This window comes from Synchiropus splendidus, chromosome 5 (assembly GCF_027744825.2).
Source record: "Synchiropus splendidus isolate RoL2022-P1 chromosome 5, RoL_Sspl_1.0, whole genome shotgun sequence".
NCBI lineage: Eukaryota > Metazoa > Chordata > Actinopteri > Syngnathiformes > Callionymidae > Synchiropus > Synchiropus splendidus.
Window position 1 is genome coordinate 19,776,488 of NC_071338.1, and position 14,916 is coordinate 19,791,403.

General features: G+C 45.1%; 2 protein-coding genes across 2 annotated transcripts; both read right to left on the reverse strand.

The window, feature by feature from the left end:
• Positions 1-401: 401 nt before the first annotated feature.
• On the reverse strand, positions 402-5,340 carry atic (5-aminoimidazole-4-carboxamide ribonucleotide formyltransferase/IMP cyclohydrolase). Its single transcript, XM_053864849.1, has 15 exons — positions 5,185-5,340; positions 4,913-5,039; positions 4,702-4,845; positions 4,083-4,171; positions 3,851-4,002; positions 2,641-2,797; positions 2,301-2,426; positions 2,121-2,228; positions 1,972-2,057; positions 1,720-1,809; positions 1,522-1,647; positions 1,182-1,274; positions 943-1,125; positions 712-867; positions 402-647 (listed from the first exon to the last, which is right to left on the reverse strand). The coding sequence occupies exons 1-15, from the start codon at positions 5,201-5,203 to the stop codon at positions 528-530; spliced, it is 1,776 nt and encodes a 591-aa protein (XP_053720824.1). The 5' UTR covers positions 5,204-5,340; the 3' UTR covers positions 402-527.
• Positions 5,341-10,072: 4,732 nt separating this feature from the next.
• Positions 10,073-13,001, reverse strand: mnx2b (motor neuron and pancreas homeobox 2b). Its single transcript, XM_053866251.1, has 3 exons — positions 12,566-13,001; positions 11,178-11,338; positions 10,073-10,474 (listed from the first exon to the last, which is right to left on the reverse strand). Exons 1-3 carry the CDS (start codon positions 12,999-13,001, stop codon positions 10,073-10,075), a joined length of 999 nt encoding a protein of 332 aa, XP_053722226.1.
• Between the last annotated feature and the right edge of the window lie 1,915 nt (positions 13,002-14,916).

Sequence of the window (14,916 nt, forward strand, 5' to 3'; positions counted from 1 at the left end):
GACACGCATTACTGCTGGCTCTCTAGGCATTAAACTGCAAACATATACATGACAAATTATGAGTGACAAAGCAGCAAAATCAGAATATGAAAACATGTTTATAGGAAACTGGTAAATTCACATTCAATATTCGACATAAGTGCTTCATTTATTAGCGAAGCTGAACATTCTTAAATGACTGAGCTGGTTTGGGGGATTTGTCAGAGGGCTCAACTTTTCATGGGGGGAAGTGGAGGGAGGACACGGGTCGCGTCTCTGGATTGTCCCCAGGATTGTCAGAAGTGGGGACCTGATGAAGAAACTGAGACCGGATCATGAACCACAGGTTGAACTGTTGTCTCCCTGTCGACCGATATTTTCATATCAATACCAATAAGTGAATGAAAGACAGCGATGAATGAATGAGGTTTGCGGAGTTTATTTCTCACTCAAACGTGATTGACCTACAGCAGTAACAGACTGGAATGTTCCGTGGGCCCGAGCAGGACAGTGGACTGGCTGAATCCAAACTTGGCTGGCTGGTGTGCTCAGTGGTGGAAGAGTCGGCGGTTGGTGTGCACCAGGGTGATGCCCAGCTCATTGCAGGCGTTGATGACCACCTCGTCGGCAGCAGAACCCGCAGGGGCAGCGATGAACTGGACGCCGCTCTGGATGGGAGAAGGTTGGCCTGACTTCTTGAACGTTTGAAACATCATACTGCATCATATCTACCCGTCTGGCTCGGTCAATGTTGTCTCTAAAGGGGAAGAAGGCGTCGGAGCTGAGGGCCACAGCCTTCAGAGAACTGATCCAGCTCTTCTTGTCGGTGTCTGACAGAGGCTCCGGGACCTCCTCGTACATGGACCTCCACACTTCCAGGTCTGGGCCCTGAAAACGTCCATTACAGCGTCACCTAAATGTTACGGGGGAAGAACTCTCATCTGGAGACACGTTTCCTCTCACCTCTCCGATGGTGCCGCTCACATATTGGTCGATGGCGTTGGCCATCTCGGCCCGCTTCACTCCGCTGCGGAACTTCATGGTCAGAACGCGAGGATGATGGCGCAGCCACCAGTTGTCGGCTTTGTCGCCGGCCAGTCGGGTGCAGTGGATGCGAGACTGCTGTCCGGCTCCGATACCGATCACCTGAAGAAGATAAAGGTCAGCTTCTTCACGCCCGTGCTTCCGCTCCGGGGTCATACCTGTCCGTCTTTGGCATAGCAGACAGAGTTGGACTGGGTGTACTTGACCGCGATGGTGGCCACAGTCAGGTCCCGGACAGCTTCCTCCGACAGCTGAAACCCACGGACAGAGGTCAGGCTTTTGACTTCATGACATCAGGGTTTATTATATTAACGTTTCAATGAGTTGCATCAAGTGTCACATGGCATGAACAGAAGTTCTCGAACTAGTGTGGGAGCATGTGCTTTACCAAGTCCAACACAACAATCTAAACATGAGATTAATGATGGCAGCTATTTTAAAAGCATCACAGAGCTTGATCATTGTGACTGAGACTGGTGTCGGTGTGTGTGCGCTCACAGTGCCCTTGGAGACAATGTTGGTGAAGAACTCCTTGTCGATCTGAGCTCCGTTCCTTCTCTGCTTGAGGTGAAGTCCAAACAGGACCCTCACTTCCGCCTCATCGGGCTCGTAATCTGGATCCATCTGGAAACACAACTCCAGTTCCAATGATCCGTCTAGCAACGAGAGATCACGATACAGTGTTAAACACGTCACCTGGAGAACACAGTAGTTGCCGCCTTTCTTCTTGGCAAGGATCTTGAGTGCCTCCTCTTCGTAGCCGGGAGCGACGATGCCGTCAGAGACCTGGCAGATGAAAACCAGGCAACTGAATCCAACTCTGCTGCCTTTAGCCATCACTGTGCCTCAAGTCATCTTATGGTTCACATGTGATTGCTTGGTGAGAGCAGCTCTTCTGGAGCAAGGAAAGTGAACTTGTTGTTTTTGGTTGACAGAGCAAGGACGCACCTCTCGTGAGATGATTTTGGCGGTAGGAACGTCGCACACGTCCGAAACGGCTATGAAGTCGCCGAATGAGGACATCCTGTCTGAGCCTGCGTTTGAGGAGAAGGTTCATGAGATGATGGAAGGATGACAGACTAAACCCAGCTTCTGACCGCGAGCTCGGGCGTAGGCTGTGGCCAGTGGGCTGAGGGTCTCCAGCATGTCGTGCACCATGCAGACGCGCGCCTCCTCCTCCGTCAGGGGAACGCCCACTGCCGCTCCTTCAGAGAAGGAGAAGAGAGACCGTCAGTAAGGATTCGTGAGATGCATCTTGGGGCAGAAGCTGCACTCACCAGCGGGGCTGACGTGTTTGAAGGAGGCAGCTGCGGGCAGAGCCAGGGCAGCCCTCAGCTCCCTGACCAGCTGCCAGGCGTTCAGCGCATCACACAAGTTGATGAAACCAGGAGAACCATTGACCACTAAACATGAGAACTTGTCTGTCAATTTTGACTGTGATAGGTGAATTGAACTGCTCAAATACCATACATCATTCAGCATAAAAAAGGGGGGAAACCTGGCAGAACTGTACTGTTCTGCTACTTTGATTGAACAAGTTAAACAAGTGTCTCAGCCAAAGCGTCTGTATTTGCTCAAGGTCGAGATTTGGGTCACAAGCTGATATGGTCCACCTACCTGTGAGTGGAAGTTTCGGACGGAGGGTGTAGAGCTGGGCGGGGGCCTGGTGGGGATTCATGCCATAGCGCAGGGGCAGCTGAGAAACACCGCGGCTGTACTGCCCCCGAAAATAATCTGAGATTGCGTCGTCGTACTGTGCCGTGTGTGTGAAGGCCTGAGGAGGAACAGAGCATCAGCAAGTCAAGAAGCTCCAGCCTTTGTTTTGACAAACATTTACAGGTGTTTTAGTCTCCGAGCTGTTTCATGTGTGTGTTTGTTGTTGACTCCCGGGGTGAAAGATCAAAGGTCGCCCTCTGTTATGCCGTTTAAAGTGGACTTTGGATGCTGGTGAGGGAGCCAGACAGATTTCAGTCCAGCATCTGTGTGACGCTGTGTGGTCGACTCAAGTGAATAGTCCAGAGATGATGTGGGTTACAATCACACTGACAGCAAATTGCAGCATTTGTCCCCAGGTGATATGAGGTCAGAGGAACTGGTCCGGGAAGACTTATCAGCTCCAGAGTCAACAAGGAAGCTATTAAGGTAAAAAGCTGTAAAACTGGAGTTTAATCTTATACTTAAAAGTAACAAAATTGCCATGTGTGGAACCTTTGCTAGAGGACTGGACCCTTGTGAAGTTTGAGGAAAATCAAAACTTGGTCAGTTTACATCTCAAGTCTACATCCAAAACAACTGCACCAACATTTTCATTTTTTCCTTCAAAATATCACAGCATTATAAGAATTTTAACTCTTTCATTTCCCAGCAGTTTTTGATGAATCAGTGGAAGACTATGGTAAATCTTAGCCGAAAGAAATACAGTCAGCATTTTAGCTGCTTATGTCCTACAGCAATTGATACAATCCACCTCCACCCCAAAATTTGTTTATGAAAATATTTTTTGCTTTAAGGGTTGAAATTCAAATACGATTAAAAAAATGTTGATGCTCCTGTTTGGGAGAGAAAAGATCATTTGTGCAGAGAAATAATACTTTTCTTGCCACACTTTTGTGATCAACATTGAAAATTGTTCACCCTCACGGTGACACAATTTAAATGAAGCAGCAAATTGGAACATGAAAAATCGAGACGTCAAAACGGTGGCAGTTCCCAAAAAGGTCAAAAAAAAAAAAAAAAATCATGATTGACTTTTTATGACAAATGCACAGGAAATAAAGAGCAGCATCAATGTTTCCCAAAATCTTGTGAGGAAATAACAGGGCTTTACTTTGAGTGCCAGTGTCCTGCGGGTTTCCAGTGTGGTGTCCTTCTCTGCTGAGCTCTCCATCTCCTTGGCAACCAGCAAGTAGTCAGTGGGGTCACACACAATGGTCACCCGAGCGTGGTTTTTGGCAGCAGCCCTCAGAAGTGTTACACCACCTGTGGCAAAAAAAGAACCCAAACATGTCAGAGATATAGCCAACAGTCACTGGAGTTTTGTGCGAAACTGCGCTGCTCACCGATATCAATCTGCTCCACAGCGTCTTCCACAGACACATTAGGGTTGGAGACGGTCTTCACAAAGGGGTACAAGTTGCACACAACCACTCTAAATACAAGTGGAATCAAAGGTTATTTTTTTTACGGCAAATGTTTGCGGCAGAGGGATCATAAATCATACGTGCTAACCATCTAGAAACAGTGCAGGTACAGCAGAGATGGATTCAATAGACTACAACTGGTGAAAATAGATCAAAACTGGAATCCATGTTAGGCTGGAAGTGCACTGAGGACAAGGCCGAAGTGCAGACGGTGAAGGTAAACGCTGTGGAAACTTCATCACCAACTTATCTGAACATCTATTTGCAAAAGGGGTCCTACAGACAGATGCACTCAATCAGTTTCGACTGTGCGAGGCCAAAGTCTGTGACCTTTTTCCAGACCTTAACCAATGAGAGTCACAAGACTGAAGCGGGAGCAGCAGTTCTTCAATTAGCTTGTTGCAAAATGAGCGACATGTGCCTTCTGATTCTGCATGTGACAGCTGCCGGAGCAAACTCCACACGGACAGAGACTTACAAACCACTTGAGGACACAGAGCACCAAACCAAAGTCTCAGAAGTAGTAGACCTTCCTCACCTGACCAGGCTGTAGCCCAACTGCTCCATGTCTGCGGAGTCAGCGGGAGTCTTTCTGGCCAGGATGCCTCCATGCACAGCCGGGTGCAGGGTCTTGACTCTTCCCCCCAACATCTCGGGGTGTCCGGTCAGCTCCGACACATCTCTGGACACGACTCAGAGCGTTAGTGCGCGAGACCTCGGCGACCCCACCCAGCACCTTCAGCACCCACCTGACTGGCAGAGCTGCATCCCTCAGGGCTTTAGCGGTTCCACCTGAGGCCACCAGCGACAGACCCGCATCCACCAGCCGCTTGGCGAACTCCACCAGTCCAGTTTTGTCAGATACACTCAAGAGCGCTGTCAGGAAACAGAGGCTTCTCGGTTAACGTCACGCTTAAACACGGTCACGGAGACACGCGACCCACCACGTCGGCTAACATTAGCCACCGAGCTAAGTGACATATGAACTTGATGCAAGTTACTGAAGTGATACAAGTCTTACCAAGGTCGGGTGAAGCCATCGTTGAGGGCGAGGGGGTTCAAGCGAGTCCTGATCAAGCTGCGAGCGGCTGGAGATGCTTACAAAAGCGGCAGGGAGCTGAATAATAGTCGGGGATACAGTGAAGTAAAATATATTTCATCTATCACGCGCCGCAAAAGCTGAACGTCCCGCCCTCGCGAGGACGACCCGCCCCATAAACCAACGCACTCAAGAGACTCAGCATGCGCAAGGAAACGCAATTATTGCTCTCTTTAAAAAAAAATCTCTTCTTCTTTTGATTTAAATAGTTGGATTCACGTTTAGAAGATTAACTAAACTTTCCAATAGTTGTTCAACTTGTCGCGTCACTTGCCAGATATGGTCATTAGACCGGCGTCACTTTCTAATTTATAAAAAAAAACGACTTCAATTAATTGAATCACATTTGGATCTAATGATCCAACAATATGGACACTGGTATCAACATTAATAGAATACGTCAGGGCGCATTTCTGTAGTTCCTACTTTTAGCCTCTAGAGGGCAGACTTGTCTTTAGCGATCCGAAAAGTGTCAACAGGCCCGAGCAGGGCCGCTGACTGAACGAGCTTCACTTATACAGTATGTTATTAGTATGTCATTAAAATTAATTTAAAATTACATTTTCTGCATTGAATTATGCTACTACTACGCAATGTCATCCATATGTATGTCCTCCTTTCTCTCATTTTCCATTTTCAAACAGTGACTGTCGAGGAAAACTAAACAAAACAAAACAAAAATATGGCTTGCAAATGTACATACTTGATTAGAGCTGACACATCAGAAATAAAGCTGTAGATCACAGCCGTGAACAGTACATCTTGTTTTGCCTTCAGACAGTTGTATTTATAACACACATATTTTCATTTCTCAGGGGAAGCAGCCGTAAAAAACGGAACATTGTAGTGTTACAATCTGAAACCATGCTAAACAACAGTGATTGTGTTTGCGCCTCATGCCTCATTGAAGTCGTAATCATCTGCTTCTTTCAGTCATGGGGTGGAGACAATCCTGGGATCTTGTGGTGAGAGCCTCAGCACATTTACAGTGACACGCTTTCTCTCACACACATCACACACATTTTTATGTTTGAGAGGATTTCATGGACTTTCCTGCTTCCCTCAGCCTCTCACCCGAAACCTGACCATCTAAAGCAAATGGCTAACCTTAACTAGGACCTAAAAATTAAATAATAATGACCCAGTTATTTTGAAGTTTTAATCCTCAAATTGAGGCTTCACCTAGTGGGGACCGGAAAAAAGTCCCCACAAACCAGGCTTAAGATGCTCTTGATATGAAAAACTCAGATCGGCGCACCATTGATCTTTAAAGAATGACCCCATGAATTCATGAAACACCTCCTCTGCTTCTCACTCCCATTTAAATTCTCTTTTGCGCGCAAATTTGAAGGTTAATGTAAGAAAACCAGCTTCATGCTCAGTAGTAAAACATCTGCCGCCACCATAAACACTGATGAACTCATTCTGCTGGGTCATGTAGATTCAATAAACTTTACTGGCAAAGAAAACACACATTTTTTTTCACGCTTCCCAACAGCATTCGAAGTCGGACAGATGTGAATTTATGGGGTCCCGTCAGTCACTCCCCCCCAAGGCCATTAGTTAAGTGACAGGAGCCACGGAAACCAGCGCCAATACGCGTGATTACCTTAAAAGATCGCACAATCTGTTCATATTTACGTAATGAGCTCGACATTTCGCTGATTGATTAAACTAGAGGGTGTAAATATTTTAAGGTGTCCCTGATTTACAATCCAACAAAGAGGTCGATTTATTTGTTTAATATGAAAATGGAGGGACCAGACAGGGATGGCTTTATAGAAAGACACAAGCTGACCATTTATTATGGCTCCAGAAGGAGACAGGAGGGAAGAGATGCACATTTAGTCCAAAAAAACAGAGGGAAATGTTGGGTGTTCCGACTCGAACTAGAGGAGAATCGATGACCTCCATATATCGCCACTCAGCCTTATCAATTAGGTGCGATTCCTCGGCCTGAGCTGCTGCTCATAAAGCAGCCGGCTGGTGTTCGTCATGGGCCTGACAAGTCACACAACTAAATGAGCTGCTATTGATTCTCCTGATTTTTCATTATCCAAATTAAAAACACCGACCACCGCCGCAGTCCAATATGAAGTTGAGGAAGTTGAAGTCCTTGAAAGTCAAAATGGAGGTATCCAGATCGAAACTGGAAAATAGGAAGCAACTCTTCCAACATCATTTTGCTGAACCCCCTTTTCCTGTCTCCTCCCTTTGACTCTACCACCTTTTTGCTCTGGTTATCTCCCTTCATATCTTGTGTATTTGACCCCATTGGTTTTTGCAATGTCTGAGTGTTGATGCCCCAAAAGAATGATAATCTTTCCAGTCGCATCATTCAGTCAGGCATTTGAACATTGTCTCAAAACAAGAGAGGAGAAGCAATAAGACCAGATGTGAATCATATAAAAAATTCCATCATGGATGATATGCTCATGATTTGGTGATTAACAAAATGTGTAATGCTGTCCCTAAAAATGTATTGATGAATAAATAAGTTTTTTAAGGTCAGTGATGAATGTGTGGGAAACTATATTTCAACACATACAGTCATATCTTTTACAGAGAGGCTCTGCCTGATGTTGCCTGCCTGCTGGATGTGTTGATGGGAAATTTACTTTATTGCTTGTACTGCTTTTTATTCTCCTTCCGTTACTTTATTGCTTCAGCGCATGTCGGCTGTTTATATTTGAACAAGAGCGTTGCTCTGTGTGTTTTGATGTAAAGCAATTGGAAGAGGCTGAAACTTGCTATTCAAATGAAGACTTATCATTACTATTCATATTTTTGCTATCCATCAATAATCACTGAAGTGGCCATTGCGAAGGGGGAATATCCCCTGACATTTTTATTGAAGTGTTTCAGCACACGCCCTTAAACCTTTCTCACGCTCTCCCATCTCCATTTCAAGTTTCTTCAACGTGACACTAAACCACACCTCTGCTGAGCATGATCACGTATGGACCTGCTTCTTTGAGCCAATCAGAGCCCAGGAAACCAAACGCCACGCTCTAATTGTCACAACTCATAAGCTGCCACGTATGAGACAATAATTCCATTCATACATAGTTTTACTGAGTCGCGACCATAAACCTTTTTGCAGGATTGCTATATATTTAGATACATGAATGGTTTAAAAAAAACGATATGATAGAATAGAGCAGCAAAAGAGAAATCATTGATACATGTGCAGAAAAAATACACAGCAAGGTGGAAAAAAATGATAAGAGAAGGAGAGATAAGAAAGGAAAGTGCATTGTTTTTGGCAGTTGACTTGTCTGTTTGCTTTGAGTTAACCTGCTCATCCATCAGTTCATCCATCCTCATGTGTCCTGCAGTACCTGTACAAGCATTGATCGATTCATGCCTCCAACCCTCCTGTGTACTCCATCCATCTCACCTTTCATGCGTCCTCCATCCTTCTTTCTCGACGCCAATCAATCCACTCATCATGCATCCTCCCTCCTTTGTTTCTTTTTTCCATTTCAGTTTTCCTTCCTTGCTTCCTGTTCCCTGCGTCCTTCTCTTGCCTGGTCACTCAGTGGTGGCTCAAGATCTGGCTCATCGTGTTGAGGTTGCAAGCAGCACCGGTGATATCAGCAGGCTTTATTTGGGATGATGCCGCGGCGACGGAGCTGTTGCCAGAATCAGTGGCTGCTATTAGACTTCCAGAAACATCCTGTTTCCAGAGTTCATCTGAGGTCAGATGAGGACACGGATTTCCCTGTGCACAGAAAAACCTCCTCCAGGTCTCCTGGGGTAACCAAGGTCAACATATGGGTCAGTCGCAGTACCTCCATCCAGATGCCTGGTTTACCATCGCAATGAGGCTTCCAGGAAGCATCCAATAAGAACATCTGAGCCTCAGCTGCCGTTTCTGAAGAGCAGCAGTTCTTGTGAAACTAGTGCATCAGAAGTGTTCAAAAGAAAAAAAAGATTTGGATGCCCCCATTTCTGGGTCCATCGGATTCTTCTGAGGTGCTTCACTCCTTCTTTTCTTAGCTCTACCAAATGTGAGGCTTCCTCCTCTGCCATATTCTAGTGCAGTAGTTTATCTCTCCACATTGACTTTGCATGTAAAACAGTCGGTTACTACGCATGCATTATGTTGGGTGAGAACGTGAGGGAGACTCCAGCCACCTGACGGAGAAAACTCTTCATTCACGCAGTGCAACCTGTTAAACAACAGCGATGCCTTTTGGCTCAGCTCTTTCTTCACCGCAACAGACCACTCGACACATGGGGTCAAGAGCTAAAATCATTCTAGATGATGCATTGAACTAAATATCACAGCTCAATAAAACCAGTGAGTTTCCTAAGTGGCTTTTCTCACCCCCACTATTGCAGTATACAACGAAGAAAGACCACTTCAGTCAATATGTCTGAAACATTAACCACAAATCGACATCTACAATACCTTTAATTTCACATTGAAACCACTAAGATTAACATAAATACATATGAGATCCATTATTGCAAACAAATAAATTATTTTACACATAAGAAATAAAATATTTAGAGTCAAATAATAAAGTCCAATATCACATCACAAGATATTCTCGGCACTAAAACTGAAGAATCACATTGCTCTTCTTTTGTGAGTCGACAGTGGATGTAGAAAACACAATGGCCGATACTAAACATCTACATTTATATGACAAACATTTCCCAGCATGCTTTGATACCACTGTACAGTAGATGATCTGCTTCACAGTTTATACTTGTGTCATTCTCATATTTGTGCAATTCAAAGTTCAGTAGCTGCATTAACAGGTTCACAGCAAATGGAGAGTTCAAGTGTAACTTCTTTTCAGAGTCCTGCTCCAATCTTGCAGTCGGCGCCTTCGTCCTGCAGCGCCTCTAGCTCATCATCAGAGTATGAACTGTGAGCATCGAAGGAGACGTCGCGGTTATGCTGCAGCAAGTCTGTAGATCGACTCATCCCAGTCCCTACACCGTTGCTCACGGCGACAGAAAAATTATGCATTTCCTCATCTTCCTCTGCCTCATCCTCGTCATCCTCCTCCAGCTCCAGTTCCAGCCCTTCATTCTCAGGAAGCGCGGCATGTCTGGGCTCTTCAGATTTACTGGTCACAGTCTTCCCTCCAGCGCGGAGTTGCTCCAACTCAGAGTGAGCAGATGCAGACGCCTGCTCTTTGGCTTTTCGACTTCGTTTCCACTTCATCCTCCTGTTCTGGAACCAAATTTTCACCTGAGGGGAAACAAAGATGTGAATTTATTACATGCACGATCAAAGGGTGGAGTGTTGAAGGCTGGGTCATTTCAGAAATAAAATAACATTAACACAGTTGTGACTTTGTCAACTGGAGGTTGACCGCAGTCAAATTATGTAATGACGAAGAGGGACACAAATCGTCACATGAAATATGTCTCAGCTGATGTTTTAACTCAAACAACATTGAGTACCTTGAAGAACTGTTTGTGCAACTAAATTATGAGTTTTGTCAAGAAGTCCTGGGCTCTGGGAGAGTGGCACCACACGTGCTCCGGATCCAAAGACGCTATTGAGGTGTTCTGCACATGTTTAACCAGATGGAGGGCCTGATGCAAACCCACCACACATAGTTGTCCTCTTCGCTTCAACTGCTACCCCAGTTGCAGTCTGACCACAGGTGAGGGGGAGCAAATGGACGAATGCATACATACACTGTATTTGGCCATAAAAAGTTTTCTCCATTATTTATGGAGGTTTTTAAACTGTGTTAAAATGTGACAACATGGCTGTTGCATCAGTGGAGTGTCCAGTTGGTTGTCAAAAGTCAGCAGGTTTCCAGTCCATCACAGGACGCTATCATGAAGCCAGCCATGAACCGTGAGGCATGTACAGTATTTAGAAATGGGAAAAAGTAACCACCAACCAGATGCTTTCATATTTAGGATCCGGCGACTCTTACCTGTGTTTCGGTCAGCATCAGAGAGGTGGCCACTTCGAAGCGTTTGGGTCGAGACAGGTACTTGTTGAGCTTGAACTGGTTCTCCAGCTCCAGCAGCTGCTGACTGGTGAAAGCGGTTCGAGGCCTTCGGCACTTTCCCAGCAGTCCAGCTTGAGGGCCAGCTGGAGGAGACAAACACCAGATTATCATCACCAGATGATTCACCTCTCACTACCAACCCTCTTCATTATCAAAACTTTCATTTTACTATCTGAAAGGAGACAAGTTTGGCCACGCGTTGCTGTTATTCTCCCTATAATAGCAAGGACGTATGAAGTTCAATATCATTTTGTGGCTGGGGACACTGGCACATATGCCCACTCTCTGCGGCCATCATTAACTGTAATAGCTTTACTACAGTTTATTGTTGACGGCGGACACAGCGGAAGCGGGCACACGGGCCATAAAAACACAGACACGCCATTAACTTAATGAAAATCCAATGAAGGCTTTGGGCTTTTATTGATGAACTACAGGAGGTTTGAGGTGTTTGTTTATAGTTTCTTTGTCACATAGAGACAATTTTATCTTCTTGGTTTTAATAGAGAAATAAATAGAAGTACATTTGAGATGTAATACTGGATTGAAAAGTGAATTCACCGCTACCTTACCAACCAGCTTTCATCTTTGTTTCAGGTACAGAATGCTACTTAACATTTCAGCTTCAGTCTTTTATTTTATATTTTATTCCATTCATTTTTTTTAGATTAAAAATTTACTTTTTTGTATTTTTCCCACCTTGTTTAGTGATCAGCAGAATTGAATTTAAATTTATAAAGTATGACGCAATGCATAAAATCAAACATATATAAAGGTGTTTTAAATATATTACTTTTTTCAAAATATTTCGTTAAAACCTTAATTTCTCTGCCTGTTTTCTTATTTTATTACTGCAACACTTCTTTCTGCTGGTGACATAAATAAAACAGGTGTAATATTTGGCGTGTCTCGTTTGTGAAACGACGCATGATACTGAACATGAATTTGCCGTTAATGCCATTTATTCTATCTCATTCACGGATATTTGTCATCTGAAATGCAATACAAATAAATTAAAGACATTTTTGTTGAACTACAAACACTCAGTATTTATTAAACATTGGGTTTTAAGGTGCAAAGTTACAGAAGCGACGTGGCATTGCGCACAAATAAACGAGCAAAATGTAAAGCGTTTCAGGGTCACATCTATCGATCACAATCACAAAGCATTTCAATAAAAATGCGAGATTATGTACATTAAAAATGTTTGTCAAAATGCTGAAGTTACTTGTTGGAGGGGAATTCAAGCATCTAACTGGGCTCATGACAATGATTCTATTCGTTGCGTATTTTATTTTTAATTCACTTACTTCCGTAATCTGGGAGTCGCGGCATCATGATTCCAGCCCGGATCCAGTGCTCCAGCGGAGACCCCGCCATCGCGGCCGCCTTCAGGTGCTCCGGGTACGCCTGGCTCAGCTGCGTGCTGAAGCCCGTGTAGGCGAAGGCCGGGTGCTGCCCGCCCAGCGCCGACAGCGGGTACATGGGCGCGGGGTACATGCCCGGAATCGCCGCTTGAGGAAAAGAGGCCAGTCCCGGGTGCGGGAGGTTGAGAACGCCCGGCTTGGGAATGATCCCCGTCTGCAGCTGCCCAGTGGCCCGCGGGGACGGAGTGTCCGCCCGCAGCGCGGAGACGGGACTTGTGGAGGGACTGTCGCTGCTCACACCCGGAGACAGGTCCCTGCCGACCCGGCTGCTTTCGTCCGCGAGCAGGGCGTCGATTCTGAAGTTTTTGGACTTTTCCATGGCGGTTGAAGGACTGAACGTGGAAGTTTTACCGAGTCCACCTGCCTGGCATAGTGTCATCAAGGCACGGCACAGTCTTAATAAACGTGTTGCTCAAAGACTTCGAAACCAGCGCTGAGGCTCTGCACCGTCTGCTCGCATCATCCAGGTGTTGTTTTCCAACTTGAAGGCGAAGACGCGCTCAGCGCGCGGCGCTGCTCCACCCCTGCAGGCCGCGCGCTGAGCGCGGATTGGCTGCGGCGCCGACGGGCCTCTAATCAGCTAATTACCCGCTCGTTTCTCCCCCAGAAAGTGAGGTAATGTTCAACCCGGGTCCCGCCCGCCGACACCTCCAGCCGCAGAAAAGCGTCACAAGATTGGACAATAGTGGTCCAGCATGCGCTCGCTGCCAGCTCCCGCTGCATCTGCGACAAAGCGCGCAAGTGATCTTCCTCCTGCGCGGCCTCAGTGCGACGCGCTTCCTGGAGAAAAGACAAACACAGTTAGTGTCACTTAGGCTCCATTTTTACAACGACACCCTCAAAGTTTACGATCAAGATTAGGACGCAGAGATGATTCTTTTTTAATTAACCGCGGAGATAAGATGCGATTTTCAAATTAAACCAGTTTATGATCCAAAATGACCTTTTAACTTCTCAAGTCAGTGAGTCAGTTAATTAAAAGTGAAAGTGTATTTAAAAAACACTATCGGATTTTGGCTGGCATTTTAGTTCGCTCAAGAATTCGACGTTAGTACGTCACACTTTTTATTTTATGTATTTATTTTTACCTTAATTTAATGCCTTTAAATAAGATAAACATGAATATGAAAATACTGGAAACAATAAAACAAAAAGACAGAAAATAAGACCTAATGCATGTTGACAAATATATATTAAAGTTGGTAAAGAAATGAATTATGGATGCAACGCGGGAAGTATTTTTAAATAAATTAATACACACTGTACATGTGTCATTTCGTTCAAATTCAGGCTTATCGTCTTAACGTCATCTTAAACGAAAAATATAACTGACTAAATAAGTTAAAGAGCGAGCCCACAGCGGAAGAGGAGAAGAGTACTGCCATTCAAATGTATGACATTTAAAACCATTTTTATTTTGAGGATAACATCTGCTGTGGTGAAATAAACAAAATGTGAAAGCAGCAACAAATGGATGGGGGATGTTCAACATATGTCATGAGTAGTTGACCTCCAGAAAATTGGATCTGATGTTATGAATCCGCCCACTTCTTACTCACCAGAGAAGCTCAGTGTCTCTCACCCTCAGCTCACTGGCTCAGCGCTGCCCAGCCCCCCGGAGATATCCAGGTAATTTGCTTTGGTCAATTTGTCTTAAACACTTGACCTCAAAAGCAGCATATCTTTACTTTTATGATTTTAAAGTAATTTGAAGCTCCAGCGTCGGTGTAAATCCATCACACCCAGGTGCCTTGACAGAGGGGCACAGATTAAATTGGACCAGCAGCTGATAGTGTGGCCCCCCAGTCAGCGACCGCAGCCTCCTTTTATTGGCATGCAGGGATGATGTTTACAGATATTTTCATTCATCACAAGTTACAATGTATCATTAGGATCATGCAAAAATGGAATATATATGCCTGAGCATTGTTGGACTATTGACGTGCAGCTTGCCCTAAGCCTGGAACTGCCTCCTCTGTTGGCCCACAAGGATCCCTGAGCATTCCACATGTGCAAACCTCAGGCTGTCAATGCTTTTCTTACTTCCAGAGGTTTGGCTTTATTTCATACCTGAGTGAAGTCTGCCCCCGACCGTGTTTTCCTCCAATGCTTCACCAAGGCGATCGGCTCCTCGCGGACAGAACAATAGCTCATTGGTCATGGATGTAAGAAATCTAGGTGAAAGCTCAAAACATCAAACGTGTAGTCATACAATCATTAAACTACTATCGGTT

Bases quoted from the DNA above. Each gene is read 5' to 3' on its own strand.
- atic (XM_053864849.1), bottom strand. The intron at 4,846-4,912 runs GTGGGTGCTGAA...AGTCGTGTCCAG, and splicing joins GATGCAGCTCTGCCAGTCAG to AGATGTGTCGGAGCTGACCG. The intron at 4,172-4,701 runs GTGAGGAAGGTC...ACTTGTATTTAG, and splicing joins TTGGGCTACAGCCTGGTCAG to AGTGGTTGTGTGCAACTTGT.
- mnx2b (XM_053866251.1), bottom strand. From the start codon at position 13,001: ATGGAAAAGTCCAAAAACTTCAGAATCGACGCCCTGCTCGCGGACGAA. The intron at 11,339-12,565 runs GTAAGTGAATTA...TGTCTCCTCCAG, and splicing joins GCGACTCCCAGATTACGGAA to CTGGCCCTCAAGCTGGACTG. The intron at 10,475-11,177 runs GTAAGAGTCGCC...GTTTCCCCTCAG, and splicing joins TGATGCTGACCGAAACACAG to GTGAAAATTTGGTTCCAGAA.